This window comes from Canis aureus, chromosome 9 (genome assembly GCF_053574225.1).
Source record: "Canis aureus isolate CA01 chromosome 9, VMU_Caureus_v.1.0, whole genome shotgun sequence".
Lineage (NCBI taxonomy): Eukaryota > Metazoa > Chordata > Mammalia > Carnivora > Canidae > Canis > Canis aureus.
This window is the reverse complement of record NC_135619.1, coordinates 65,257,950-65,284,514: the sequence shown is the minus strand read 5'-3', so window position 1 is coordinate 65,284,514 and position 26,565 is coordinate 65,257,950. Positions and strand designations below refer to the sequence as shown.

General features: G+C 38.0%; 1 protein-coding gene across 3 annotated transcripts in view; it reads left to right on the top strand.

Annotated features, from left to right (window-relative positions):
• The window catches only part of RPS6KA5 (ribosomal protein S6 kinase A5), a 171,694-nt gene that overhangs the window by 38,965 nt on the left and 106,164 nt on the right, over positions 1-26,565 (top strand). For 2 of the 3 annotated variants that reach the window (XM_077910350.1, XM_077910352.1), the window contains exon 2: positions 13,299-13,370. The exons of the other annotated variant lie outside the window; for it this stretch is intronic. In XM_077910350.1, the coding sequence (XP_077766476.1) occupies positions 13,299-13,370 (72 nt within the window). The remainder of the gene's footprint in view (positions 1-13,298; positions 13,371-26,565) is intronic. 3 annotated transcript variants of the gene reach the window in all.

Genomic DNA, 26,565 nt, shown 5'->3' with positions numbered 1-26,565 from the left:
GCTAGAAGATGGTGGGAAATTAGGACTGTTGGGATCCCTGGGTGGCGCAGCGGTTTGGCGCCTGCCTTTGGCCCAGGGCGCAATCCTGGAGACCCGGGATCGAATCCCACGTCGGGCTCCCGGTGCATGGGGCCTCCTTCTCCCTCTGCCTGTGTCTCTGCCTCTCTTTCTCTCTCTCTGTTACTATCATTAAAAAAAAAAAAAAAAAAAAAGAAAGAAATTAGGACTGTTGCTACTTTCAGGTCCCCTTTAGTTGTTGCCATATGTACCAATCCTCTGCCTTTCTCTGGAAATCTTCCCCGAAGTCTCTTATAATAAGGAATGGTTTCTGCATGTGTTCAGGTTTTGTTCCTGCCTTTTATAGAACTCAGAGGTGAACCCAGTGTTGTGTCTGGATTCGTGTGGTGCAGAATAGAGGTGATGCCTGAGGGACCTCAGAGGGGGCTCTGGACCAGCACAGGCTGTGACTCTGCCCATTTGAGTCCCTTTAGCGTACAGAGCTGGCAAGCAAGCCCCAGCTAGTAACTAGGATCCATACATGAGAAAAGACTGGAAATGAATGTACGGAATGAGAGTAGCTCCTATGAGCATGGTGGGGTTATAATCGCCCGCCTTGGAGGCTTTCTCTGTTACAGGTCATGAGAGAAGAAGAGTTTTAAAAAGAGGAAAATGTCTACAGTAATGTGCTGTGTTCTTATTCACACCAGTACTTGGAAATTAGAGATTAATGTTGATGTTAAAATTGAAGGTGCTAGAAAGGGGAAGGTGAAACAGATCATTGAAGAATAGGGAATTTGAGGCAGGACTGAAACTCCTTTCTTTACCAAAAAAAACAGGAACTTTTTTATTAACTTGTTAAGCTTTGTCCCCTCCCCCTTTTATTTAATTGATGCGATAAGGTCTCAGGAAGACAAACCTATTAAGAGCCTGAAAGTTGGACAAGTATTTTTGTAGACAAGAGTGTAGTGTTTAAGCTTCCTAAGTTGATGTTCTGTAGATCACAGATTTATAATAAATTGTAGTTTAATTATTTCGGTTTCAGCTGCGGCAAGCTCTTTCCCTACTTCCTACTGCACTCACAGCTGACTCTCACAACGCTGCTTTCTGTAATTGTTCTCCTTTTCTCCTGAGATGAAAACAGTCACAAAACTGTTGACAAGGTCACAGTACACTGCCGCAGTGTCTTGTGTATACTGCTGTTAATGAGGTGTTCCTCGATGGTGACAAATAGGGTTCAATGCTGGATTGTTCTGTTAATTGCATTTCTTTTTCATGCCCCGATTTCATACAGATAGCTATGATTACAATCTCAAAAGACTGATATATCAACCCAGATGATACCTTACCATTTTAGAATGACACATGAGCAATTACATGAAACACTTGTGTTTGCTTGATTAGTGCATTTTTTCCTTTGGGGTAAGAATCTCAGGTTAAAGTTGGATTGGTTGCTGAGTATGGAATTAGAAAAAAGGGGCAGCCTGGGTGGCTCAGCAGTTTAGCGCCACCTTCAGCGCAGGGCCTGATCCTGGAGACCTGGGATGGAGTCCCACATCGGGCTCCCTGCATGGAGCCTGCTTCTCCCTCTGCCTGTGTCTCTGCCTCTCTCTCTCTCTTTCTCTGTCTCTCATGAATAAATAAATAAATTCTTAAAAAAAAAAAAAAAAGGAAATTGGCTGAGTGCTTTATGAGTGAAAGGCTTAGGAGCATAGTAAGGCCATCTCCAGGTTAGAGGTGTTGCTTCCTAGGGGACCTGACATTTGAAGCTGGTAATCAGGTTGTCCCTTGGAAAATGCTAGAAACACATCACCCAACTTGGCATTCTGTTTTTTAGCTTTCATTTTTTCTAGTCTACCTTTTGTTATCCATTCTCTAAATATTTTAGTTTGTTTTGATTTGCATAGATCAAGTTCTATGCTGTTTATAGTGATTTTATCTCATAAGGTGATTTTTATAGATCTTATTTCATCCCCCTGTGTATTTTAGCCATGCTTATTTCTGAGGTGTTTTACTCTTGCTTCAATTGCACTGCTTCTCAGATACTCCCTTCGGAGACCATTTGTGTCCAGTAGAAAGGCTGTATATAATCTTTTTTTCCATCCTTTACATATCCTTATTCTTCACTGTCTTTTAATTCTTTCTTCTAACTCTTTCTGTCTAGATCCCATTATTTATCACTTCCAACCCTCTCTCTCATCTGACTGCTAAGTTGGAAAAATATTTCATATGATTCTTTCCCATTTTCACTCTATTCCGTCCTTTCATATCTTTAAATGAATTATTTATATCCGTTGTTTTTAAGGATGTTATTTTATTTATTCATCTCCATCCATATCCATATACCGTGACCTCCCAACCTAGATTTGAGGGTAAAACTATGACTCTGGAACAGCCAAGTGGAAGAGATTCTTAGGGCAAGTTATTGATAGTAGGGGGAGGGAATGTGGGACTTCCATGTCCTATCAGGGAGCACCACCATCCCACCTCAGCACCTCTGTGTGTGTACCAACCCGAACCTTTCAGAATCACTGTTCAGGGGTTTTTCCTGGAGGTTTCTTGATATAGGCATGGCTGGTTAAATCACTGGCCTTGGTTATTAACTTAATCCCTAGCCCCTCTCCTTTCCCGGAAGGAGGCGCAGGGGTGGTGGGGGCGGTGAAGCTGAGTCTTCTAGGTCTTTCTAGCAGCCAGCCCCCATCCTGAAGATATCTGGGTCCCCTTAGCCTCCAGTCATCTCAGCATACAAAAGACACTCATACCACTCTGGAGAGTCCTAAGCTTCTAGGAGCTGCGTGCTGGGAACCTGGACAAAGACCAAATATATATTTCCCATTCTACCACATTTGACTTCATTGGTAATTGGTGGTGGGATGGGGGTTGGGGGGGAGTAGTGTTGGCATTCTTTCTTTGGATTCTATCCGCTGTTCATTTTTTCAACTTTTCTCTGGCTCTTTCTGCATCCGAACTCCTGGTCTTCATCAAGATTTGCTCTTCTTTCCATGTAGTCTCCCAAGGGCTTTCTTCTTAAAGCATTTGCTCTTCTCTTAATAACTTTTTCCCTTTTTGCCCTTCTAAGTTTTCTGGGATTCCTGTAACAAAAGACAGATTAACAATTTTATGTAGCAACTTTTCTGTGACATGAGAGCCTCTTCCTACATAAGGAAATGAAGACCCAGGAGACATAAACTGGAGCATTTTCATGTTAGGTTTGATGGGGTGGAAGGTTGTAGAATGGGTATGAGAGGACAAAGATACAGTGTACATGTAACCTGGGAGAACTTAGTAAGGCCTGTTTGTTCAGATTCTTCCCTGTGTCCTCTGTCCAGAGATAGGCAAGCTCCTTTCTCTGGGTATAGCGAGGGTGCCTCTTGGAGAGTTTTATGATTTGCTTCATGGGGAGGTCAGAAACTCCTTTCCTGTACCTGATGTCGATTTTCTGATTCCTTCAGTTTCAAATAGTCAATGTGCCAAAGTGCCATGTTTGGCAGGTAGCATGTTCTAAACCCCATCAGCATGCTGTCTCTGCCAAACTTCATTTCCTTGTCTAGAACTGTCTACACGGCAGCCTTTTTGGGATGCCCTGCCATCACTTCAAAATCAGTGTTGAAACCCCAAAACTTCCCCTTTCAACCTTCCTTTTCAACTTCCCCTTGCAACAATATTCGTTGACAACACTACCATTTACCAGACTTTCGTGTCTTGTACCTTTTTTTTTTTTTTTTAAGATTTATTTATTTCAGAGAGAGAGCATGTGTGTGCAAGTGAGAGGAGGGGCAGAGGGAGAGGGAGAGAAGCAGACTCTGCACTGAGAAAGGAGCCCTACATGGGGTTCGATCCCAGGACCCTGAGATCACCACCTGAGCCAAAATCAAGAGTCTGACATTAACCTAACTGAACCACCCAGCACCCCATTTCTTGTACTCTAGGTATGGGCCAATGGGGGGGATAAAAGTTGAATTTATCTATCTTTGAACGTGGGGACCCTATCCTGTTTGCATTTGTGGTCTCAGCATCCAAGTCAGGTATTCAGCAAGTGTTTCTTGAACTGAACATTTTTCAGTGATTCTTAGGCTCATTCCTGCCTTTTTTATTCTAGTTTCTACCCAGACCAGATTCTTGTTAGCACACATCCAATTGATTGCATTAACCTCTCCCTCTTTTAGCTTTTGTCTTCCCTTGCTTGCTATCCACATGGCATACCGCTGCCAAAGTAATTTTCTAAAACCTTACTTTCATCTTGTCAAGAGCCATTACTGCTTATGGATTCAGTTCAAGCTAATTAGTCTGGCAGGCTAGGTTTTGAATCATCTAGTTTGGGGAACTTATTTGATGTGATATTTTTGCTATTTTTCCAACATAAGCCCATCATAGCTAATTAGAACAATCCTCTTCTTATTCTGTACTAGGGAAGTATTTATTCTCACTTATGCCTTTTCTCCAGATATTTTTCTAGCCCAGAATTCCCTAGCCTTTCTTGCATTTTCAAATCCTGTGTTTCTTAAAGACCTAACAGCTGGCTTTGGTGTCTGTAGGTACTCAGTGAATATTTGTTAAATGAGTAAATGAGAATTTGTATTCTCAATGAACATTTTTAAGTAGTTTCACATGATAGTGATATTCCCCTTATTGTCCATAGACTCCATAATCTTATAAATTTTATTTCTTGTAGCTTATTGCAAATTTAAGAAATAATTAATCTGTTGAATAAAATCTGGTTTATGAGTATCTCACTCATATACCAACAACTGTCTTTAAATGGCTTCAGAAGCATTATTACTTTTCCTTATTTCTACTTTAATTGTAAAAGTGCTTTAAATTAAGCATTTTCTTAGCTTTAACACAAGTGAATTATTGGATCTAATCAAATGATTTCAGCACATGCTCTGAGCAATTACATTTATGCAGCTTAGCAGAAACTATGGCAACAGAATGAAAAATGTGTTTTTCCTGATTTTTTTCCTCCATAAGATTGGGAAGTTCTGGCTTAAACATCTCAACTTACAAAGAAATGGTCATAAATAATATGCATTATAAATTACATTCGGTAGTAGAATTGCCTAGAAAGTTGGGTTAAGAAGCCATTTATCATTCATAGATTTATGGCTCAAATCCTGGAAGAATATGCCAAGGAATAACAATAGTAATCTTTGGTGGGGATATGGGAGATTTTCAGGGTCTACTTAAGGTTTATTTATATTGTCTATTTTTTTAAAGCCACAAACCAGTATTATTTTATGATAATAGTATAACAAACAACAAAGTTATTTAAAGTTGGGAGAAAAGACAGTTATCTGGTTTTTCTAAATTTATTATTTAAAAAATTACATCGGCCATATTTTTCTACACAACACATAACCATATTATTATTCGATGAGCCAAAGGAATCCAGTTGTAGTGTCAGAAACCAAGTACAGGGCAGCCGGGGTGGCTCAGCGGTTTAGCACCGCCTTCAGCCCAGGGCGTGATCCTGGAGACCCAGGATGAGTCCCATGTTGGGCTCCCTACATGGAGCCTGCTTCTTCCTCTGCCTGTGTCTCTGCCCCTCTCTCTCTGTGTCTCTCATGAATAAATAAATAAAGTCTTAAAAAAAAAAGAAACCAAGTACATTATATTCATTGTGTAAGACAAGATTTTTCTTTTAAGAGCTATTAATAATTCAGACTGATATCTAAAGAGAATCTGTTAAACATTGAAATTCATTTGAGTTTTGGCAGTTTTAAAAGATCCATTGACTTCTTATTAAAGAACTTGTGAAAATCAGTTTTAAAAGTGATTTCCTAACCAGGAGGTACACATTAAAGGATAATAACACTAATGAAGAAGTGAAGGATTTTCAGTGGGGTAGTTTCTGATATTTTAATTAAAAAAAATGGTGAAAACTACTTTATGAAAGCATTACAACTGTTCACACAAATGAATAAACTGAATAATGCATTAATGTAAAAACTATAAATGCTGTCTAAGCTGATGAACTGTAGAGAGAGGCCTAATATAGACTTTGAAAAGCTTAAAAATACTTTCTTTTAGCCCGTGCTTACTAATATTTAACAACTCATGAGGTGTAGGCATCAAAATAGCTGCCAGATAAAAACAACTGACTTGGCAATACTATTATGAACCAACTAAATATAAATAGGTCCAGTCTATGTTTGTTGATACCCTTTGTTATTTTATATATTTGTAAAGAGTTTTCACAAGACTTGTTTCTGTGGAAAGGAGGTAATCCTTTTAGTTGGGAATTAGGAGCTGAGGGTAAGGTGTTGGTGCCAAGTTTTACAGCCAGAAATTCAGAAATGCCCAAAGTGCCCAGCCAGTACACTCTTAGCCCTGGAGAGTCATGAGGGAGCTGAGTTGTCTGTGAGGAGCAGCCAGTGGGACTCAGAGTGCCGCATTGGTAAAGGCCGTGCAAACTTCCAGCTCATCACTCTAAGGCAACTCCTTAGAGATGCCTTGGTGCAAGTGGTTCAGGCTTAAGGCCTAAGTCTGGATTCCTTCCCTCCCAGCCTCATCTAGTCACCATATTGGGACCAGTATGTTAGATGTGTGTGAATTAGAAAATGGGGGGGGAGGGGGAGAACAAACTAGTCAGTGAACACCAAGTCCCAAAGAACCTCTGAATCTGCTTTGTCGACTACAGTATACAGTACCTCCCCCGCCTTATCCATGAGAGAGATGTTCCAAGACCCCCAGCAGATACCCAAAACCGTGCATAGTACCAAACCTCCTCTGTACCATGCATTTTCCTCTGCATGCATTCCTATGATAAAATTTAATTTATGAATTAAGCACAGTAAGAGATTAACAATAACTAATAATCAGGACAGTTACAATATACTATAATAAAAGTGGTGTGAATATGATCTCTCTCTCAGACTGTCTTATGGTACCGAATCCACCTTTCTTGTGATGATGGTGAGATAATAAAATGCTTTCGTGATGAGCCGAGGTGAGGTGAGTGATGTAGGCATTGGGACAGAGTGTGAGGCCACAGCTGGCCTTCTGAGAATGCATTAGCAGAAGGATCATCTGCCCCTGACCCATGGCGAACTGCAGGTCACTAAGAGCGCAGGTCACTGAACCTGCAGAAGGTGAAGCTGTGGATAACGAGGAACTGCTGTATAGTGAAGGAGAGGTGCAAGAGAATAGCCATTGGGCCCTAGTGGGTCAGGCTAGGCCAAGAGTTTGAGGCAGTAAAACAGACCTTGTGTAGAGACCCTTATTTGAACACAGTGACCCCATATACTGCTAATTGTGCCCTGTTAGGATTTTAGATTCTTGAGTGATTAGAGTAGTAGCTTCTCTTACCTCTGGAGAGGACTAGACAGGAGGTGGGCAGAGGTATGCCTGGCACAGGAGAAGGAGCTCCTGCAACCACAATAAAGTGCCATTTATTTTCACATATGGAGGAAAACAATGGACAGTTCTGTTTCTCACTTGTAAAGGCTTCCTTCTGGCACAGTCTGGCCCCAGGCGTGAGTAGCTCCTCACCATCTGATCAGTGTGCATCTGGGACTTCACTAAGGCATGCAATGACTCAGAAATGCAGATTTCTGTAATTGACTGATGTTTACTTCACCTCCAAGGTGAAATACGATGTGTAAATATTTTAGGTCTTGTTCTAATAAATGTTGATGGTGTTCCTGGGAAGTTTGAGCTCTTGATCTGAGGTTAACAATTTAAGAGAAATATAGTTTATTTTTAGACTTTCATGTTCAAAGACTTCTAATTATAATGACAAGTAATAGCATAGAAATGAGAACCATTTAGACACCTAGACTCACATGCTCAAATATGTGTTTGTCAGTGCTTAGGATTCTAAATAATATTCTCTTTACCATTTTTTAAAAAGATTTTATTTATCCATTCATGAGAGACACAGAGAGAGGGGCAGAGACACAGGCAGAGGGAGAAGCAGGCTGCATGTAGGGAGCCCGATGTGGGACTCGATCCCCGGTCTCTAGGATCAACCCCTGGACTGAAGGCGGCGCTTAACCGCTGAGCCACCAGGGCTGCCCTACCATTTGTTTTTATGTGTTTTGTTGTTAACATGATGAAAAAGATCTTTATAACTAATAAATTCTCCCCATGCCTAAATCTTGATACAGGATGTCTGATTACTTACTTTGCCTATCAGATGTAATGTAAAATATGTAATGTAAAATATATTAAGTTCAAGAACCCTAAAATGAGTTTAAATCACCTTTTTAATTTTATTTTACTTTTTGAAGTTAACTTACTAGAGTAGTAAAGTAAAAACTTTGTAATTGCAGGGGAGAAGAACCTTTCCCTTCTTCTAGGTTCTTTGGCTGGCCTAATAGTTAAATTGACAACACGAATTAACGGGAGAAAAAACATTTAATTTTGTATGTACAGGAGCCTATAGAAATAAGAGACTCAAAGAAGTCACCAAAGCAGGTAGTTTTGTGAAAATTGACAAGATAGAAGGGTTTGGGTTTGGGGTAGAAAATTAGTGAGGAAGTAACAAAGTTTGTTTACATAGCTTTCTGGGCCCCAAATCTCTTATTTCTGGTAATAAGGATGCCTTTTATCCTCCTGGTACAGGGAAGGTACGTTTCAAATGAGAGATTTATTTCCTGCTTTCCCGGGCAGGTGGGGATGGGGGGGCAAGAAGAGGAGGTCTGTTTTTCTTTTCTTTCTCTGGCTGTTTCTTAAGTAACTTTAATTCAAAAGAATCAGCATGCCAAAGTGGCACATTTGGGGGTGGCATATTCTGCTCCCCTTCATCCTGTCTACAATATGAAGGCTTTTGTTTCTTGTAATTTCAGAAAAAAGACCCCCTACTAGAGAATTCCTTTGTAGAAAACAACTGTAAAACCTGGATTTAATGTTAAAAAGCAACTATTTAAGGCTCTTGAGAGTGAACAGAAGCAGATAGATTCCACTGGGGAGTACACAGTTGGAGGAGGGAAGGAAGGGAGCTATAAGAAGTAACTTTGCCTTTTCACTGATTTTAGCTTCAGGCTAAGTACAGTCTGTACTCTGGAGACTGGTGGAAAAACAATAGTCTCTCTGGCCGGGGAGACTAGAAAACTGAAACCAGAGAACCCTGCTTCTCTGAAGATAGTAGAGAAATCCCAGAAGAAGAAGAGCCAGGGGAGGAAGAGTCCTCACATTTTGTGAGCATACATCTCTTCCTAATCTCTGAGCCATGTATGAGTACAGTGGACTCAGAACAGCCCAGCTGAAGACAAAAAATCTAAACTGAGCTGGAGCTGCCTCCTAAGAAAGAGTTTATAGTTCAAGCCAACCCAAGATATTTGCCAGCTAAACAAAAGAACTCACTGGAGGAAAAAATAACAATCTTTAGTCTTCACATTAACATTTCTACAGTCCATAATTAACCCCATATATGGAGAATCAAGAAAATGGAAATTTTCTGAAGAGGAAGAAATCAGCTGAGTCCTATCCTGAGATGAATGAAATATTTGCAGTAGCAGACAATATTTTAAAAGCAACTGTTAGAATATCCTCAGTGAAATAAAATGTCATGCTCTCAGTGACTAATAAAACAAGAAATCCTATCAGATAAATAGAAACAATGGAAGAGAACCAAATGGAAGTTCTAAAATTAAAAGATACTACATTTGAAATAAAAATTCAGTAGATGGATTTAACAGTTGAATAGAGGTACAGAAGGAAAAGTACATGAACTTGAAGATGGAGCAATAGAAATTAATTTGAAGAACAGAAAGAAAACATATTGGGACAAAAAATGAAGAGTCTCTAGGACCTTTTTGGTTGATTTAAATAATACAACATGCACGTAAATGGAACCTCAGAGGATAGAGAGAATGGGATAGAAAAACATTTTTGAAAAGTTAAAGCAGAAATTCCCCAAATTTGTTGAAAAACAGAAACTTATAAGATACTCAGTGAATACCAGGCTGACTGAACCCAAAGAAGTACATGTCAAGACACATCATGGCAAAATTTTGGAAAGCCAAAGATAAATGTTGAAAGCAACACTAGAAAAATGATACATTTCAAATAGAGGAGCAATGATCCATTTAATGACTGACTTCCCCTCGGAAACCGTGGAGGCTAAAAGAGAGTGGAAGAGCATGGTTAAAGTGCTGGAAGAAAAGAAAAACCTTATCCTGGAATTCTTTGTCAAAGGACAATATCCTTCAGAAATGAAGAGGATTCCAGAATTTGTTAGTGGTGACAGTGACACAATCTGTAAATAGACTAAAAACCTTGGACAGATACCCTTTAAAAGGGTGAGTTTTATAGAATATAGCTCAATGAAAAAACATAAATGAAGGCAAGAAAGACTTTTTCAGATAAAAGAAAACTCCAGAGAATTCTGCACTACCATAGATGTCAAAAGAAGTTCTTTCAGGCGAGGAAAACTTACACCGGATGAAATTTTGGATTCTTGGAAGAGATAAGAAAGATCATCAAAATTGAGAAATATCTATAGAAATGAGAAAGTCTCTGTCTTCTTTCTTTATAAATCGTATTATATAAGTTGTTCATATATAGCATGTATAGAAGGTATTAACTCCATATAATATATGTATCAGTATTCCAGAAAGAATGATTGCAAAGTTTCTATATTTGTAGGGAAATGGTACAGTAGTAATTATAAGAGGACTGTAAGTAATTAAAGAAGTATACTGTAATCCTTAGGGCAACAACTATACTAGTAATGCAAAGAAGTAGAGCTAAAATACCACTGTGAAAATTGAAATGAAATTCTAAAAAGCATTTCAGTGTTTTGTTGTTGTTGTTTTAAGTCAGAAAATATGGAACATGGGAACAAACAATAGAAAAGACAAGTTAAGGGGCCCCTGGCTGCCTTGGTTGGAAGAGCATGTAACTTGATCTTGGGGCCATGAGTTCAAGCCCCATGTTGGGTATGGAGATTACTTTAAATAAATAAAACTTAAAAAAAGTTAAAAACAAATAATAAAATGGTAGGCCCAAATCCAGCCATCTCAGCAGTTACATTAAATTGTTAATAAAATTCAGGGAGTATAGTTTTTTTTTGGAACATTAAAAAAGTTCAGAGATCTATTGCAAACATAGAACGTATAATTTTTTTTTGAAACATAGAACGTATAATTAACACCACTGTATTTGTACAACTAAAAGTGGCTAAGGTGGGAAATTTATATTATGTGAATTTGACCACATTTAAAAAAATTTTAACTACGGATTTAGTTAAACTTTGGAAGGCCACTGAGGGCAGCCCTGGTGGCTCAGAGGGTTTAGCGCCGCCTCCAGCCCAGGGGTGATCCCAGAGACCCAGGATCGAGTCCCACATCAGGCTCCCTGCATGGAGCCTGCTTCTCCCTCTGCCTCTGTCTCTGCCTCTCTCTCTCTGTGTCTCTATGAATAAATAAATAAAATGTTTTAAAAAAATGAAAGGACACTGAAATCACTTACCTCCCTGAAACTTTTAATTCTAGAAGTTCCTATTTGGGTCTGATTTTCTCAAGTTGTGTTCCCAGAGCATTATTTACTTACAGACACTTATAGTAACACTTAGTTAAGGCATATAGCAAGCTCTGTATAAATTTAACTCACTGAGTCCTCATCACAACCCTGTGAGGTAGGTATTTTATTTTCTGCCGTTTTATTATGCTATATTTTCAAATATACAGAGAATTTGGAAGAATTACGTGCCGAACACCCTTACACTCACTATCTAGATTCTGTAATTAACATTTTATCTGTTGGCTTTATCACATATCTGTCTATCCATACCTATATTCATCCATTAATCCATCTTATTTTTTCAATGCTTTTCAAAGCAAATTACAGACATCAGTATGCTTTGTGGGCAGGTATTTTTATTATCCTCATTTCACATGAGAAGGGACCTGAGACACAGAAGTTAAGTAATTAATTTAAGGTCGGATGGCTTTTAAGTGGTAGAACTAGGATTTGAGCTAAGCCTGCCTTAACTACATCTACAGAATGCTGGTTGACTTAATAGGTATTACCATAAAAAATAATTTTGTGATCCAATAAACTTGACAAGTATAGTATCTCGGTTTTGAAGATTCACATGCAGATTTTCATGGTGTGGAATCTGTGAAGTTCAGCAGTAAAGAAACCTGATTAACTTTGTTTAAGCCAACCATTTCAAGTTTAGCATGTTTTCCTCCAGATATAACATCTATTAACATCTTGTAGGATAGGATCAGAATCAATGGAATATAGTTCAGAAGTAATATGTAATTACTTATGGTTTATAAGATATTCTAATTTTGTTTGTTTAGGACAGAATATGCCTTTAAAGAGTTTACACTTTTTAAACAAATTTTAGAGCTGGCAGAGATCTTATACTTTATTGAGACCAGTGCTTTCATTTCAGAGACAAGGGAACTGAGACACAGGGTAGTCAGATGACTAATGCAGGCTATATGGTGTGCAGGTGTTTATTGGCAGAAATGGGAGTAAAGGGGCACCTGGGTGGCTCAGTCAGTTAAGCATCCAAATCCTGATTTTGGCTCAGGTCATGATCTCAGGGTGGTGAAATTGAACCCTGCATGGGGCTCTGCGCTCTGTGCAGAGTCTGCTTGGGATCCTCTCCCTCTGCCTCTCCTTCTGCTCATGTTCTGTCTTTCTCTCCCCCCCCCCTTTTTTTTTTAAGATTTTTATTTATTTATTTTAGAGAGAAAGTAGATGAAGGTGAGAGAGAGAGAGTATGAGCTGAGGAAGGGGCAGAGGGAGAGGGAGAAGCAGTCTCTCTGCTGAGCAGGGAGCCTGATGTGGGGCTGGATCCCAGGACCCTGGGATCATGACTGAGCTGGAGGCAGATGCCTAATTGACTGAGCCACCCAGGCCCCCCACCCCGCTTTCTAAAATAAACAAAATAAATCTTTAAAAAAAAAAGAGATGGAATTAGAACCTAGCTAGATGCTGGGGATGATATTTAGTAGACACTCAATAAATATGTTAAATAAATGAATACATTGCGTAAATATGTCTAGTTTTCTTTATTCTGCATATCTAGCTGCATGTTGGAATTTGTGTTTATTTCATATTATCTTGATCAGTAATGAGTCTATTAACACCTTATTTTTATGTTAACCTTAGGTACAAATGATATGTAGCTACTAAATTCTAAAAAAAGTTTTCCTGTAATATATAATATACGGAAAATTGCACAAAACATAGCTTTTTGTTTAACAAATATTTATAAAGTGAACCTTTGCTTAACCACACAAGTCAAGTGATAAAACATTGCTGGTATTTCAGAAGCCCCCTTGGGCGCCCTCCTGTTGCTGATCCCCTTAATTATTTTTTTCTCTTTCTTTTTTTAGCTAATTTAACAGGACATGCAGAGAAGGTGGGGATTGAAAATTTTGAGCTCCTGAAGGTTCTAGGAACTGGAGGTAAGTCTTAAAACATTTTCTTTTAAGCTAAAGTTATTCTTATGACAAAGGACTGATAATCCTCAATACGGAAATCAGTTAAAAATTTAAAAGCATAAGAGATCCAATAGGAGAACTGTCAAAGAACACGAACAAATGATTCATAGAAGAAATACAAAAGAAAAAATTTGGAAGAATTGGCAAGGATGTAGGAAAACCAATTTCTTTTACCCTGCTGTTGGGAATGTAAATTAGTTCGATCTTTACATAGGACGCAATATTAAAATCATAAACATATATAGTGAGCTTGTTACTTGCCAAGTACTCTGTGAAATACTTTATACTGATTAACTCATTCAGTCCTCACTCCACTTTATTCATATCCAATGGTCATCATGTTTCATGATGAAATACCCAAGAACCTTTGGAAACATAACAATATGAGATTGGTTAAATGGAACAAAGATCTTTATGTTCTGTAATCTATACAATTGGAATGAAATGATCTGTATTTAACATTTTTGAAAGTTCTGCATTCTGTCATAAGCTTAAAAAAGGCTACAGAAGAGAGCCATTACCCTGTACCATTTCTGTAAAAAAAATGGTATGAATCCATGTCTGCCTATACACTTGACCCTTGAACAATGCACAGGGTTATGGGCATCAACACCCTGCACTGTTGGAAATCTGTAGGTAACTTTTGATTCCTCCAAAACTTAACTACTAACAGCCTACTTTGACTGGAAGCCTTACTGATAACATAAACAGTTGATTAACACATATTTTTCATGTTGTATTATTATATACTGTATTCTTATACTAAAGCTAGGGAAAAGAAAATGTTATTAAGAAAATAATAAGAAATTGAGGCATCTGGGTGGCCTTTGTGTCATGGGCCTTGCTGTATGAGCTCTTCCTAATTTTCCTGAGTAGTTTAGCAGATTCTGTGGAGCCAGCTTCTGCAGCTGCCAGCAAATAAACCCCATGACTTATTTTCACCAACTAAGTGTCTTATTGTCAGGAAGAGTATCGTCTGATTGTCATCTTGGGAGATTTTACTGTGCATTCTCTCCTTCAGGTCATTTGTAAAGATGTATTTTTAAAGCAAACTGTCCTCCCCCTACTATATCCCTAAGAAATCCTGCTTTCAAAATACCAAAATAATGTGTTTTATCCTTATGTTTGTTTACTCTTCCAAAGTCAGTATCGACTCAAAGGAGAAAAAGGGTCACAATTGTACGATGATGAGATTTCCTTAGAAATAATGCTTGTGCTATTTTGTCAAAGGTTTTTCCAGGTCAATTTATGTTAAACCCACAGAATTTGTTTTATATGCATGGTTTTTATTTTAATAGCCTTATTGCAATGTAACCACATGCCTTATTGTTCATCCATTTAAGGTCTACAAATTAGGGGCTCCTGGGTGGCTCAGCTGGTTAAGCATCTGCCTTTGGCTCAGGTGATGATCCCAGGGTCCTGGGATCGAGTTCCAGATTGGGCTCCCTGCTCAGTGGGGAGCCTGTTTCTCCCTCTCCCTCTGCCCTTTCCCCAACTTATGAGTGCATGCTTGCTTTCTTTCTCTCTCTCAAATAAATAAATAAAATCTTAAAAAAATACAGTGTACATTGGTTTTTAGTATATTTAGAGTTGTACAACCATCAGCAAATCAATTTTAGAACATTTTCCTTACCTCAAAAACAAATTATGAACCCTTTATCTATTACCTCTCAAGATCACCATCCTCCCAACCTTAAACAACCACTAACCAAACTACTTTCTGTATCTTTATATTTGCCTATTCTAGACATTTCATGTAATTGAATCATGTAATTTGTGGTCTTTTGTGTCTGACTTCTCTCACTTAGCAGAACGTTTTTTTAGATTCACCCATATTGTAGCTTCTTCCCTTTTTATGGCTTAATCATATCCTACTGTATGGATATATATATACACCACATTTCGTTTATTCATTCATGAGTTGCTGGGTTGTCTCTCCCTTTTGGCTATTATGAACAATGCTACTCTGAGCATTTGTGTATGAGTTTTTGTGTGAACATAAGTTTTCATTTCTTTTGGCTATAGACTTAGCAATGAATTGCTATTTCAGATGTTAATTCTGTGTTTAATTTCTTGGGAACTACTAGACTGTTTTCTAAAGTAGCCACACCATTTTATATTCCCACTAGCAGTATGTGAGGGTTTCAGTATCTCCACGTCCTTATCAACACTTGCAGCTGTTCTTTTAGAAAATAACTTATAAAAATCAGACTAAGATCATGTTTTATTCCAGATACAACCAAAACTGAAAAACTTTTGTTTAATATTACTAGATAACTTCTCTGAAGCAAAATAGACATGGAACCTACAAATCTTCTCAAGCTACTGTTAAAATGTAATATTAATTAATTTTCATCACTGAATTTTATAGTATGTAACAGAAGCCATGAAACTAATTCTGTTCCTTGATCTGTCAATTTTATATTTGGCAGTATATTCCAAATACATAAGTAGAAATAGAAAGGCAGTGTATGTTCTCTTTCGGATAAGATGACAGCTTGCACATCCTGGAAAATCCCCCTCATTTTTAAACCCCTAAAGTGCTGGATAAAATGCCTCTAAAGAAAGTCTACTTGATGGTACAGGTCGGCTAGTAAGAATAAGGAAAGTCCTTGGAATCCAAAAAGAAAATAGGAGCAGGAATCTAGAGAATAAATAAGCTCCCTGAAGGCAGAGTTTATTCTGGGGAAATCTACCAGTAAACTGTGAGTTAGTTCTTTGGATTTCTCATTTTCATACGTGGGATGAGAGATAATCAGCTAAGGCTCCCGAAAGGTAGAGGAGGCTACTGCTTAGCAAAAGAATAAATAAGAAAAAAATCCAGCATCCAAAGGGAGACACGAGATTCTTCTGTCTCAGCATTGGCTCTAGGTGAAGGGAATAAAAAAAACTTTCCCCAAGCATTCACAACATAAGCCAGGCATTGTGCAGGTTTGCATCTTGAATTTGTACACATTTGTATGATCCCAAAGACAAAACATAGGTAAGAATTTAGTTTACAGTAAGACCAAGTTGGTACTATTCCCAGGTGTCTAGGAAAGGCAAATGTAAATCCTTTTTGAAAGAATAAACTATTACCTGGACCATCAAGAAGTACTGAAGGAAGTTTTACAGACATGATCTTAATTGTCAATGATCACAAGCATCCAAGAAGCAAGTCATCATGAGTGAAAGAAGTAGAAACAACAAATAGCAAAATTAGGCCTGCAGAGACCATTGGAATTATTAGGTATGAAATATGATATATATGTTTTATATGGTTTTAAAATTAAACAGGACTTTGATGGTAATATTTTTTTTTGATGGTAATATTAAGGAAAAAAAGACATGCTATGAAATGACTGGACATATTTGAAAGAGAATCAGTCGTACTTCTGGAAGTGAAAAATGATTCAAATCCTAAATTCAGTAGATGGTTACTAGTAGGTAAAGAGATGGTTACTAGTAGGTATAGCTAAAGAGAATTGGCAAATTGAGAGTTGAATTCGAGGAAAATGTGCAGAATATAAAATGGAGAAAAATGAGATGGCATTTATAAAAGAGAGATGAAGACATAGAAGACAGAGAAAAGATACAAATTTATCTAATCAGAATCCCAGAGGGAGCTAATAGAGGAGGAATAGTAGCTGAGAATTTACTAAGATTGACTGAAAATATGAATTCACAGATTGAAGAAACAGGACAATTTCCAAGCAGACAAGTATGTGGAAATTCTTACATGATTCTTACATCATAGAGAAAGGGATGAGCACCAGAGACAGAGAGATACCCTAAAAGCAGCCAGAGCAAAAAGACTTCTTTATGAAGGAAGAATAGTGATCAAACAGATACCTTTTCAGCAGCAACCATGAAAGCCGTGGAAGAGTAGAAGAATGCCTGCAGAATGCCCAGAGAAAATAACTGTCAATTTAGAATTGCATACCCAACAAAACTGTTTTTCAGATGTGTGAGCAAAATAGACATTTTCAGATATATAAAAGCTGAGTGTGTTTTCCACTAACACATCCTCACTAGAAGAATTTCTAACAGATCTTGATGTAGGGAGAAGGAAAGCAGTCTCAGGAGAGTTTCTGAGAAGCAAAAAGGACTGGTGGGTAAAGAAAATCTAAACAACCAACCATAGTTATCATGGTGAAATTGTGAGGTTAAATAAAGAAAACCAAATCACTGGACAAAGCATACAGTTGGGGGTGATAGGAGTTAGTACTCTGAAGTAGTATTCCTCAAACTTTAACATGCTCAAACTTTAGCATGCTCAAATAAATTTTGAAGTGTGTAAATTTCCAAACCTATTGAGAAAAAGAATAGAAAACCTTAATATCCTATAACTGTTTTAAAAATTGGCAAGTAAAAATCTTCCGTCCAGGACCACACTTGATATAGTTTTAAGAATGAGTTCTGCCAAACATTCAAGACATAGATAATTCTAATCTTCCACAAACTGTTTCAGAGAATGGAAAAAGTGCGATTCTTTTTTTCCAGTTCATTGTATGAGGCTGGTATATCTTTGAATCTAAAAACCACAAAGAGAATATTAGGAAGGAAAACTATAGGCAAGTTTCAAATGTGAGATTTTTTTAATATCAAGTTTATAAAATCAAACCTGGTATATATTTTCTTTCAACACAATTAATACTTTGTCTTGTTATCTACCTCAACTTTTTGAGTGGTGTGATCATGGGTCCTGAAGACAACTGCAAAGGTGAGGAAAGAGTTTATCAGTAAAGTTTTACCTTGCATTTTCATTTCATGCTTTTTCACTATTGTATTATTGGTCTATTGTTAGCTGTAGATACTGCTTCTTCTCTTTGTCAGCTGACAGTGTGCTTGCTCTTATGAGAACATGGGATAACTAAGATGTCATTGCAGGTATTTTTGTATTTAAAATCACATTTTTGATGACTAAATGGAGTAGGTGGAAACTTTTCTTATGAATATAATAAAATCTCAATTTTTATTCAAAAATTTCACCACTAATCTTTCAGTTTCATTACCTTTTTAAGATAATTTTTTTCCAGCACTACTTAGAATAATAGAAAAACCTCATCAGATGTCTTCATGTGTCATGCCAGGTTTTCTTTGGAAATGAAACTGAAAATTCTTCTGATGAATTAATTTTTATGTATTTTGAATTATATAAAATGCTATTCATCCAATATCTTGAAGACTTTGCAGAATATTACAATATCAAAGATTTGCTTTTTGATCTCAAACCTAAATGCATATATTATTTATTTAAAAATCTTTCTTTTGGGGTGCCTGGGTGGCTCAGTCTGTTGAGCGTTGGGCTCTTGATTTCAGCTCAGGTCATGATTTCAGGGTCATGGGATCAAGCCTTGCACTGGGCTCCATGCTCTGTGTAGAGTCTGCATTATCCCTCTTCCTCTGTTCCTCCCCCCACTTGTGAGTTCTGTCTCTGTCTTTCAAATAAGTTAAATCTTTAAAAATAAGTAAAAATCTCTTTTATTCAGACTGTTGATTTAGTTCTCTTTTCAGCTATCTTGTTTCTGTTGGTCTCTCTTTGATATTTTGATCACTTTCCTAAGATAGGAACTTGGAAATAATTTTTAATTTTTTCTCTATCTTTTTATTTCTTGTTTCTCACAAAAATCCTCTAATTTTTCCTTCAAAATGACCCTTGGGTTGATCTTTTCTGTTCCTAGGGCCATCACTCATGATTACCTTGCATATGGATTGTTATTAGGGTTTTCTTAACCATTCTGCCTTTCTACAAGTTCTCTCTTCCATTTTATGCATTTTACATATATTCAGTTATAAATGGCATGCATCCTCATTAAAATTCAACATTATTGTGCTATTCTTCTATTTCAGAACTTATAGTGCCTTTTTTTCCCAGTTAATTAATTCAAATCCAGATTCTTGCCTTGCTTTTAGCTTAGCTTTGTTTTCTACTGTCTTTTCTGTCCAGTTACCCCAATGTTCTACCTACTTTCTAGTCTGCTTACCTTTTCTTTACTCTCCTACAGTTACACACATACTTTCCCGTATTCTGATGCTCTGCTTTATCTTGATCCCATAACCCTGGTGCTCCTCTTCTCTTCTGCCTGCCTAAATTCTGCTCAGGTTGATTCATCTCTGAAGGGGACATTGAAAGTCCTTTGCAGAGAATAGAGCACTGAGTGGTTCTCTGAATTTTCCTTCATACCTGCTTTCTCTTCTTGATTGTAAGCTCCTGGGATCATCCCTACATATTTGTCCAACTCTGTTTTCCCGCCCAATCTCCGTAGCTCACAACAGCATGAAGTATAGTAATAGTTTAGGAAGTATATAACTCATGCTCTTGTCTCTAACATTACTCTTGAGAGTGATACTTTCAAGCAGGAAATAGCATTGGTTCATCTTTTAGGTGACCCTTGAACATGTGGGAGTTAGGGGTGCCAACCCTCCACATAGTTAAAAACCCATGTATAACTTTTGACTCCCTGCCCCCCTGAAACTTAACTACTAATACCTTCCTGTTGACTGGAAGCTTTACCCATAACGTAAATGATCGATTAACACGAACTTTGTGTGTTACATGTATTATGTACTGTGAGTTTAACAAATAAGGTAAGCTAGTATGACCCCTGGGTGGTTCAGTGGTTGAGCGTCTGCCTTTGGCTCAGGTCATGATCCCGGGTCCTGGGATCGAGTCCTGCCTTGGACTCCCCACAGGGAGCCTGCTTCTCCCTCTGCCTATGTCTCTGCCTCTCTCTGTGTGTCCCTCATGAATAAATAAATAAATCTTTAAAAAAAAAAAAAGGTAAGCTAGAGAAAAGAAAGTGTTAAAAAAATCATAAGGAAGAGAAAATACATTTACAGTATTGTGCTGTATTTAAAAAAAATTCAGGGGATTCCTAGGTGGCTCAGTGGTTTAGCACCTGCCTTTGGCCCAGGGCGCCATCCTGGAGTCCCAGGATCGAGTCCTGTGTTGGGCTCCTGGCATGGAGCCTGCTTCTCCCTCTGCCTGTGTCTGCCTCTCTCTCTCTCTCTCTCTCTCGAATAAATTAAATAAATAAATCTTTTTAAAAATTTCATTTATAAGTGGACCCGTGTAGTTCAAACCCATGTTCAAGAGTCAACTGTATTGTATTTTGTGATGAAATTTTGGATTGTGAGAATACTGATTCTGTTTTAATTTCTGTCCTTTTCTGCTGCTTAAAGTTTAACCATTTGCTTTCTCTGAGACGTGTGTCGCAGTATAAGTGAAGAGAGTTTTTAAGTGTATCCACTGTGTGCATTAGTATTTCTGATGCTAATTGGAGCATGATGCTCTTAGCTAAAAGACTTTAGTATTCTCTTTGAATTTTCTTTATTCATCATACAGGATCCTGTACTTTGGAAATCTTTTGTAATTATGCCAAAAATAATTTTGCCATGTAACCGTAAAGGGTGCAGCTGAGTTGATTTCCTCTTCCAGTTTTGGTGCATTCATGATTGTGAATTACGTGGGTATCCAGGATGACATAGAAGATTCAGGTTTGAATCTTGATGTTATCGTTACCAGCTACTTCTGTTCCTCGAGTAAATCACCTGAACTCCTAGAACCTAAATCCCTATTGGCATAAGTCAATAATACCTATCTCACATGGTGGTTATAGGATTAATGAAATAATGGATATGAGTTGCCAATTGCTAATAACCACTAGCCATGATATTTATGGAACAGGAAACTGCTATAAAGCTGTACCCAGAATTAGAAAAACAAAATTACTTAGGACTTCTTCATAAGGATGATTAGTTTTTTCATATAGTTACTTGTTAGCATATCTTAGAGTAATTTCAACTGAAGTTATATTTTTATTTTTTTAGAAAGAACATGGGTGTGTGTGAGCAGGGTGGGATGGGGGGTGAGGGTGAGAGGCAGAGGGAGAGAGAGAATCTTAAGCAGGCTCCATGCCCAGTGTGGAGCCCCATGTAGGACTGGATCTCGCAACCCTGACATCATGACCTGAGCCAAAATCAGGAATTGATTACTTAACAGACTGAGCCACCCAAGCACCTCTCTGAACACCCTTTTTCTGCTTTAGGTTGACAATCTTATGCTAAAATATACAGAAAATGAGTAATAAAACATTTAGATTGCCTGACACATAATAAATGCTGTATAAACTTCAGCTGTTGATGTAACTGAAAGGGAAAGAAGCCTAGATTCTAAAAGAGCTGATATAGTGCATGACCGAGGCCTCAGATTAGCTTGATATGTAAGTGAATGTCATTTCTTAACAAATATTTTCTTGTAAAGCCTAAAATATGTCCAGCAAGAGGGAAGTACAACCACCAAAGATCTTCCAGGTTTCAGCTGGTTCTTCCTGGTCCATTCTCCACATTTACAGCCAGAGTGATCCTTCTTAAGTGCAAAATTGGACATGATACTTCTCTGTATGAAACTTTCAGTTCATTCCCATTGCTTTGGGGATTGATTCATTCAAATGTATTTATCAAGATGCAAGTACTGATTTGGGTGCTGGGGAGACAGAAGTGAGATATATATATATTACATACAGACTTGCAAATTTAATAAGGATAGGGTCTTCATTTAATATAGAATTATTCCTGGGGTTATGAAACCTTGGAATGAGTACTGGCAGAAGATAGAAATTCAAAATACCTTGCCACCAGGAGTGTCTCATGAGCAACAACCATTTGTGTCTGCCTCAGTCCCCGGTGCTTTTATTAGGTCACTTTTTCCTTGTCATGTGGATTTTTTTTTTTTTTTTTTTTGTCATTAATCAATAGCAAATCTTGCAGGCTGTTCCATGGAAATACTTATTTATCCAGTAGAGAAACCTATCTTTGGTTACTTTTTGCAATCATAAGTGCCAGCCTCCAAATGGTGACTCTGATAGTTCTTTACTCATCATCCCAGACTCTGAAAAATCATCCCTGATGGGACAGCCTTTTTTATTTTTATTTTGAATTTTTACTGCAGAGTTTTCAGAAACACTACTTATTAAATGAGACATTTCTATTTCTCTTGGGTAATTTGCCACTAGAGGGTGCTGGAAATTGCACTAGGTAATTTAAAGACACAGCTACTTTTTGGTGGTGATAGGGTAGAGGGGAACAACTTTGGTGGAAATCAGGTAGACAACTGTTTTATAAAGTATGATGACTTAGTCATCCTTTGTCATTTTATTCTCTTAAGTGTTTGGGAAGTATTCCTATTAAAATAGTACTTTTCAAAGCATGCATTCATTAAATTGTCAATTGTTATGCAAAAAAGTTTATAATTCTGCATTTGTGTATATCCATTCTACCTTGTGCTTCAATGTAAACCTACAGTGTTTATGGAAATCTCAGAGGTTAAATGTTTGTAGTGTTTTATGCCATAATCATAAAATGATTCCATATGAAGACGTTGGTTGACATTGTCTCCCTAGTGTAAATTCAACTTGATTTGTTACTGATGCTGTCATAGGTTGTGTTTGCTAGAAGCAAAGCCCAGACAGGGATTTAGGTGCCTGTGATTTATTGCAGGAATGCTCTCAGAAGAGAGGGAAGCAGGAGGAGCAGGGGAAGAACCTGAGCAGCATGTGGTGCTAGCTGGGGTCTAGATTCAGCCTGAACCCATGGGAAGTTTTGGAGCCAAAGTGAGGATTCCTGGCAAGCCTTTGTACCTGTGGTAGTCATTGATCATAGCTGCTTGGGTGGGGGCAAGGTAGGGATGACAGAATGTGACCTCCCAGGAGACGTTGTGACTTCTGTCTTCGACCTTTTTCCAGAGGCAGGAGGAGGCAACTGTGGGCTGTTAGCACCTGGGGGGTGGGTACCCCGGCCTAAACGTGTGGCCTGGGAGAACCCATTCGAATCTGCTGCAGATGGTCATTAACACCAGCCATTAAGACATAACTATGTAGCTAGGCACATGGCTTGTGGTTGAGGTATAGAGAGAATGATTTATGGATGTGCTTCTTAGCCATTCTTATTTACTTGTTTTTATATGTTTTTCTTTTAGTGAGATTCTCTGGTAATCACATCCTTGGGTGATCATTTCCAAGTCTAGACCTCACAGTTGGACATGGTTTCCTTTGTAGCTTTTTCTTCTTTCTTATTGGACCAAAATCTTTGGTTTTCAAGTCATTTGGCATCAGAGGTAACAAATAGCCTTGGGACACCTGGGTGGCTCAGTGGGTTAAGTGTCCACCTTTGGCTCAAGTCATATCCCAGGGCCCTGGGGTCGAGTCCTGCATTGGGCTCCCTGCTTCTCTCTTTCCCTCTGACTCTCCTCCCTGCTTGTGTTCTCTCTCTCTCAAAGAGATAAAATCTTAAAAAAAAAAAAAAAAGAGAAATGGCCTATGATTTAAATGGGTCATCCATATGAAGGTAGTCAGGAGTTGGCCATACCCACTGACATATATGCAATTATGAACTAGTTTAATGCATGTAGTGTCTTAGTGCTTTCTCTGAAACTTAAAAAGTGCTAATCTGTAAGATTAATATACGATTACTCTTTAATTACTCAAGCTAATGCAGTATGCATAAATGATACCTGCAGATAGTTAATCCTGTGACAATTTTTACTTTCAGCCTTTGTGCATACTCTTTTGTTGAAGCTGTTTACCAGCTATGAAAAAATGTACTGATTTGTGTTCCTGATTCAGATGTACAGCTTTTCTGACCCTTGAAGGAGTTCAGCAAATGGGTGAAATGGCCCTGGTTAACTTAAAAACTACAATTGGATTAAATCTAGAGTGCTGACACTTTTACTATGTCTCTTCCAGATCCTCTTTATTATGGATCTTCTGCAGGGTATAAATGCCCCAACAAATGGCCTACCTCGGTATCTTTGTAAAAATTACTGCTTATGATTTTATGTGCTTTCACTGTGTCTCTTCTGTTTACCTTTAGCATCTATTTATTTAATCATGTTTTGGTTTCATAGCTTTTCCTTACATGTTAGACAAATAATCTATTTTCATCAGTCTTTCTTCATTAATTTTAGAAATTTTGGGTGTTCTTTATTTTATAAATCAAAACAGTGGCAAATTAAAAAAAATAGTTACATTAAATGGCTCAAACTCTTTTTGTCTTTTAAAATTATATTGAAATACTTAGTTGTATAGTTTCAAAGACAGATAAAAAAGAGAGCCTAAAAAAAAAAAGACAAAGTGAAAGCTGTATAATATAAAAGAGAAGCGAAGTGTGGATGTCACAGACATCTGGGTGAGACAGGCATTGTAACCGAGTCTTACATTTACCTCTGAGGTTACCAATAGGTAGGGGTGAACAGAAAACTCGGTGACTTACATAAGTTTCTTTTTAAAGCAAAAGCATTTAAATTCATTGAGAACAGCAGCTCTCAAGCTCTTCTGGCTATTACCTATAGGATGAAATAGGCACACTTTTATATTGCAAAAATCAGTATGTGTATTCATGTTATGTATATAGACTTATAAACACATGCACGTGTGTGCACAAACACACACACATACTTTTTCCACTAACATTTACACAGTGTGTGTTATCTGCCAGGATGCTTACATTAATTTATTTAACCCCACACCTTATAATGTAGGAACTATTACTATCCCTGAGGAAATTAAGACACTGTTATCTTTTTTTTTTTTTTTTCCAGAGAGAGAGTGAGAGCAAGCAAGCTCAGGCAGGGGGAGAAGGAGAGAGAGAGAGAGAGAGAGAATATCTCAAGTAGACTCCTCCCTGAGCATGGAGCCTGACATAGGGCTCTATCTCATGATCCAGAGATCATGGCCTGAGCTGAAACCAAGAGTCAGACACTTGACCGAATGAGCTACCCAAGCACCCCAATAATGTTTCTTTTTGATTCTAAGGTCTAATTGATCAGATGTTTCAGATGAATCTTTAGAAGTACCAAATTATGGTTATTCAGTTTCACCATTTCCCTGTGAGCGTGTGTTTATTGTGGATAATTGTGCTTCAGTAAACACTGAAGTGAAGCTACTTCTCTGAGACTGATGATGTCGGTTTTACTGCGGTTTCATATATATAACTCTAGTGTTACTCATGGTATACATTTGGCTCGCCTGTTGACAAGGATGCTAATTTCCAAGGGCAGGACAAGGGAAATTCAGAATTCCACAAATGTATTTCTTGCTTGGTTCCATTTCTGACATTGCTGTCTTGGGGAGAAGGAAGTTCCACAGGGAGGAGGGAGGTTAGGTGGCCTGAGAGTGCCCAGGACATATCACATGTGGAAAGACAGAAATTTTTCCTCAAGTTAAATTATATTTGAGAAAGGGAATCGGGCCAAGCATTGTAATTCGTTCTTAAGTGGTTGTGGCAGATTACAAAAACAGTGGCCATATATGGATGTCACTATGTTAGGACATTTTCCTGCTCTTGAATGGTGGCATCTAAGTTTCCTGAGTTCACTTTCACTAGGGAATGTTGCCCGGAATTGTATTTAATACCCACATTAAAATGAAAATGAAAGCTCACTGTCCCTTCCTCAGAGGGAAAGAGTCAGCTCTGCACTACAGATCTGCATTACTGGTTTCTTTTGTTAAAGACTTAGCTTCAACTCCAGATCAAAATTACCAACTGAAAAGAAGGTATTTGCCTATATACTATAGAGCTCTTTCTGTGGTCTTACCCTGTTCCCTAGCTTGTTTGTTCATTTTTTTCATGTACTCAGCATTATTTGAGTTTCCATGATGTGGCAGCTGGAGTTACTTGCTAATGATACAAAGTGAGTAAAATCAGTGTGGTTTTGTGGAATTTACAGTCCAGTGGAAGTTAGACAATGAAGCAATCATACAAATAAATGAAAAATCATGTTTCTGATCATCTCTGTGACAAAGAATGCATCGTGTCATGAGAACATAAAATTAGAGGAATTGTGCTAGTCTAGGTTGTCAGAAAAGGTTGGCTGTCTGAAGGAGTCCGCTAAATGAGGTGGTGAGAAGGTGGAGAAGGTAGGTAGAAGCCAGAAAATTTAATTATATTAAGAATTCTCCTTATCTTAGAAAAGGGAACCCTCTTACACTGTTGGTGGGAATGTGAACTGGTGCAGCCACTCTGGAAAACTGTGTGGAGGTTCCTCAAACAGTTAAAAATATACCTGCCCTACGACCCAGCAATTGCACTGTTGGGGATTTACCCCAAAGATACAAATGCAATGAAACGCCGGGACACCTGCACCCCGATGTTTATAGCAGCAATGGCCACGATAGCCAAA